The following is a 5369-nucleotide window of genomic DNA, read 5'->3' as shown; positions in this document are numbered from 1 at the left end:
GTTTCTTTCTGTTTTGGTTTAATCCATATACACTTATCATATTGATAATTACAGTGATTAAAAGAAAAACCGGCATCTGTAATTCCGGAATTTGGCCGTGTGGTTCAAAATCACGCAGTCCCTCGATAACATGGCGGATATACATGAATGGCTAACCCTGTTTGCTACTGGTATAAGAATATACTTAAAGCAGCTCACTCACAGAGTGAGTTTTGACAACTTTGTTCTTGAAATGTGTCAATATTTGCATAAACATTGAAAAACCAGTGATATAAGACTGCAGACAGAAGATCAGAAATAATGATTTATAGCTAAAATCGTTACTTACGATTTAAGAAAAATGCATAAAACATCAATTTTCGATCATAGATATGAAACCCTGCGAACTTATTTTTTGTCAGCAGTCACTATATCACTGGTTTCCATGTATTTTCGCAAAAAATAGCTCGTTCCCAGACAAAATTAATAAAAAATGTCGAAATGTTAAATCTGTGAGAGTGCAGCTTTAAAGGGTATTTGCATCCTGACATGTGGGGAGCGAAAATGATAAAACAAACAATTAAAGTAACAACCTTTTTATTTTAATTTCTGAATAATCACACAAGAAATACAAACGTTTCCGTTTAATTTTAAACCTAAATGTGAGATATAAACACTATTGTACCAAAAATTAAATCATAACTCCGAAACATAGTCCATGCACACATTTCTAATGACGTCATCATCAACTGTCCTCATGCTCGTTGCTTCCTGCTCATTCTCTGACGTCACTACCGGTGCCATTGACGTCACGGGTTTGATCTGACCGGAAACCTTATCCTTAACTACGTGAGTGCCCTTGACCCTCTTCCATTTCATTCGACGGTTTTGGAACCACACCTTAACCTATGAATAAAAAATAAGTAGATAAAGAATTCGGACAGTTATTGTGCATGTTTCCGAATATGCCAAGAATGTTTTTACAGCAATGGCATAATATGCATGTGCTGATGACACGTGATCGAACACATCAGAAAGAAACAGTTAATGCATGTTGAAGAACATGATACTTCAAAACAACAGTGAATGTGACAAATATTTACAGTATTGAAGAACAAATGTATGGCATCATTTTAATAATTGAAATGAGGTCATATTGAATAAACAGCCAAGCAAAGTCATATACTTTCAGGCAAAATAAAAATGAATGTTCAAGAGTGAATGTAATCGATAATTCAATAATTGAATAAAACGTGTATAAAGGAATTATTCATAATAAAATTCAGGAAAAAAAGATGGTTGTGGAGTATGAGTCTAAATAAAATTGATGAAACTTCGTGAAATATAGTCATAAAAAATAAAAATCTTACAAATATCAATCAATTTCAACTTGACTCTGATTTTTAGTTCTCACCTAAATATAACGTTTTCAAATTTGGAATTGGAAAACTAATAACGTGAGGTACAAAGTTCGATATAATTTCAACAAATTAATGAGTTGGCTACAGTGTTATGCCATAATGCAATCTTCTGTATACAAGTTTCTGAAAATATAAGAACTCTTTGATCAAGAAAAATATTCAGAATTCCTATTTCATCCAGAGTATTCTTATTAAAAGATATTCAAGGAGGAATACGTTCATTGTACTATTCAAATATAATGAAGTATTATACAGTAGATTATAGAATTTACAACTACTGGCACTTCATATATTTCCCCAATAACAAAGCTATCTGCATCTTGCCGAAATACATATATTGGTTCCATGCCTAATGCTTAACAGTATGCAAAAAAAGTGAACACTGCTTAAGATTTAATATAATCTTATAAAACTTTAATTGAAACTGGTCTATAATAATAAGACTTTCAAAACCCACACTTCACTACCATATATCATAATTGGACCTATCATAGCCTTAAATAAAACAAGCTTAATTAGACTAAGCCTGGCCGAGAACATTGCTTTTCTAGCTTGCCGAACTAGTCCTTTCTTAGTTTTAGAAAAGTTACCATAATAGTCAAAGTGTACCCAAATACTCGTATATGCAAAGTATTATACTATCTCTTGAAGATAGTTTATCGTGAGCGCGAATGATATTTCATAATAATGGTTGTCACAAATGCACTTGAGTTAGCATTCCAATAACACAACTCGAAAGTATTCCAATTATAGGGATTTTTTTTAAAGTTTTGATGAGGTAAAACACTTAATAAATACAAATCAATTCAGGCATACATGTCGGACGGATATCGACATTTTAAAAAACTATCGTAGAAGATAGACAAATGAGTACACAACGATAGAAATCAAATTAAATCTCAAAAATATGGAATGCACTTGGAATTGCACAGGCATGTACAAAAGTATCTGTATGTAACCAAAGTAATTCCATACCTGTCTCTCAGTTAGGTCAAGGGCGACGGCGATCTCGTACCTGCGCAGGCGCGTGAGGTAGTTGTGGAGGTTAAACTCCTTCTCGAGTTCCCGGATCTGGTGCTTCGTAAACGCCGTCCGCTCCTTCCGGGACTTCACTGATAGGTCTAGCTTGAACCCGCCACCTGAACGGCGAATTAACATGTATATTACAATCAAAGCTAAGGGGGGGGGGGGTACAGTTGCAGTAAAATCATCATCATCATCATCATCACCATCATCATTATCATCATCATCATCATCATCATCATCATCATCATCATCATCATCATCATCATCATCATCATCATCATCATCATCATTATCATCATCATGGTGTTGGTGATGGTTGTGGTGGTGGTGGTGGTGGTGCAATTATGAAGCAATTGTTATGGTAGTATGTTTAACGAAAAACAACATGTGTTGGAAGTAATGTTACCACTTACGTTGCCATGTAATCATGAATCGAAAACTTGAAACACAAAGTATACAAAGACAATGTCTAGAATGTGTCTAAGCTCTAATTGCGCGCAGAGTGGTATGTAATTGACTGTTAAATCGTACCTAATCTAATTTAGATTCCAGTCCTGTTTATTTCTGTTCAAGCTTCCTTGTTTTTTAAACAATTGGCCAGCTTAGGAATAGATTAAGTCACGATAAAATACAACAAGGTAAGGTAATTAAACAAATCAAACTACATGTGCATGGTGTATTCGTTCAGCGTCATTGTTATTGTTATACTGTAACATTTATAACATTGGGAACAGTTGTGACTGGAAATTATACATATAATAATAACCATATTCAATAATTTTGTTACCAACGATTTATAACTGTTTTTTTTACTAAATATATGTGGGGTTTTCATTATTTAAATAATGTATTCCAATTAAATCCATTTATTATTTATATATTCATTCATTGACTTCAACCTTTCTTGATTAAAAATATTCTATCAAACTATGTCTTACCACTTGCACTGCTATTGTGTTCTTTTTCATTGTCGTCTGCGTCTTCGAGCGAGTCGTCGTCAGCGGATAATTTATCGTCTGCCAATGTCGTCTGTGTGTTATATCCATAGTGGTTTCCATCACTATGGAAATATTTGTCCTTATAATTCAAAGAATTTGAAAACTGAGAATATTTTGAATCTTCATCTGGTGGGCAGGTATTTGAGTACTCGTCGATTAATCTCGATTTATCACTATGGGTCACAGGCGATGTTGAACAAGGCAGTAAATAATTCGAATGATATGAAGCTATATTCCAAACGTGGGCGTACGGCGGTGGGCAATCACAGGGGACATTGGGTGCAGGCCCTGCCCTAGTATCATACATGTGTCCCTCCAGGCCACCATTCCGAGAATATCCACCAGCAATACCGTAGTTTGGGTGAAAGATTGTCTGGAAATGATTTACACTGGATCCATTCATACCGAGGAGTTGATGATGATCCATTTGTCAGGTCTGTTTTACATAAGACTATTATAATTATATGTTCTCAATGTTAAATTGTTTTCCAAACATACACAAATTAACTCCTTCTCACAGGTGATTTATTCACAATAGCTGTAAAATCCATTTTGGAATATAAGTACAATTTAACTGCCAGCCGTAGAATCCTATCCGTTTAATTGCTTCACTTTGGACGTATAACCATGACATTGTAAGAATTAAACTTCTGAACAAATGGTCTTCAAATTGTTTTCAAAATGAAATACCATGACATTCACAAATTGTTAACTTCCGATAGTTGATTAATTGCTTCCAACGACCGCTTTGAAATTTCACCAAGTCATTTATCTAAGAAATAATTACTTTTAACTTCAAACACACAACTGGTATAAACATCAAAACTGAAAAATGCTTAATAAAGTGAAAAATTGCGTTAACAGACATTTCTCTATGCTTTACTGCGCATGTCAGTTTTCCAGACAGCCCGGACTACTTTTTTCCGGGAAAGATTTCTGATTGGCTGACACAGTGACGAGACTCCGCCTACCGCCACGCCTTCCAGTTGTAGTCCATTGGTTTGTCTGCTTTCAAGTAATTCCAAGAAGTGGACTTTGCTATTTCAATATTCAGTACTTCAAACTAAATCAACTTTTTTTTTCATTTTTGAATGTTAATGCAGATTTCAGAACCCCCTGTAATGTTATTGTTGTGGGTGGGTGTGTGGTGGGGGGATGTAGTCAATGTTTTGGTCGTGATCGATTATATTCCAATGTTTCCCATGTCATTTTAACAAAATTCTATCCAAATTTATCAAATAATAGCGTTCACAACAATGCGGTTATTATAAAAGGAAGTCGTTTGTTTACCATTTCTTAGACATATTTTGACGGAATTGTGACTTTTTCGTGTTTTTAGTAAATTATCACTTTCAGTTCACACAAATAAAAAAAAATGTGAAAATATTTTTTTTTTAGGAACGACACTCCCAAAAATAAAGACCACGAATTCACGTTCCAGTTAAACCATGAAAAAATCTAGTGGCAAACAAATCTGACGTTTCCTGAAAATGTGGCTCTCATTATAAAATATGAATGACAAGATGATTACATATTCAATACCATCAATCTAGGGATTATGATTAAAACATAGATGTTTACATCTTTTACCGAAGCACATCTTGTTATTTTCATTTGGAAAAGGATGGGTATTGTAATATTCCGAGTAATGAGATTCGTCTACTATTTCTCATCAAAATTGACATTTTAGCTTTCACATAAAGTACTTGAGCTAAGTTTAAATAAGTGTTGCCTATACGTTTATTATTATTTGTTTTATTGATAAGTTTCCTTAAGTTAATGCATACTTTGATAAGATTTACCTTTTGCGTTTCATCTTTATTAAGGATTGCTGGGATAAGAGTGAGGTTTGTGCACATAAACTAGTTTAAACCCCCAGTAAATTTACATTTTACTGACCGTTCCAAGGCAGTACCTAACAATTCTTGATAAACATACCTATTTT

At 34.0% G+C, this 5369-nt stretch overlaps 1 protein-coding gene across 1 annotated transcript; it reads right to left on the bottom strand.

Moving 5' to 3' along the window:
- Positions 1 to 559: 559 nt before the first annotated feature.
- Positions 560 to 4236, bottom strand: LOC128236179 (homeobox protein MOX-2-like). The gene is made up of 3 exons (XM_052951069.1): positions 3365 to 4236; positions 2376 to 2539; positions 560 to 885 (listed from the first exon to the last, which is right to left on the bottom strand). The coding sequence occupies exons 1-3, from the start codon at positions 3849 to 3851 to the stop codon at positions 676 to 678; spliced, it is 861 nt and encodes a 286-aa protein (XP_052807029.1). The 5' UTR covers positions 3852 to 4236; the 3' UTR covers positions 560 to 675.
- Positions 4237 to 5369: the final 1133 nt, after the last annotated feature.

Source organism: Mya arenaria, chromosome 5, assembly GCF_026914265.1.
Source record: "Mya arenaria isolate MELC-2E11 chromosome 5, ASM2691426v1".
NCBI classification, from domain to species: Eukaryota; Metazoa; Mollusca; class Bivalvia; order Myida; family Myidae; genus Mya; species Mya arenaria.
Note: the sequence above shows the minus strand (reverse complement) of the source record. Positions and strands in the feature narration are given on the sequence as shown.

Coding starts and splice junctions, on each gene's coding strand:
- LOC128236179 (XM_052951069.1), bottom strand. CDS start 3,851: ATGGATCATCATCAACTCCTCGGTATGAATGGATCCAGTGTAAATCAT. Junction 2,540..3,364: donor ACACAATAGCAGTGCAAGTG/GTAAGACATAGT, acceptor TTCGCCGTTCAG/GTGGCGGGTTCAAGCTAGAC. Junction 886..2,375: donor TTGACCTAACTGAGAGACAG/GTATGGAATTAC, acceptor TTTTATTCATAG/GTTAAGGTGTGGTTCCAAAA.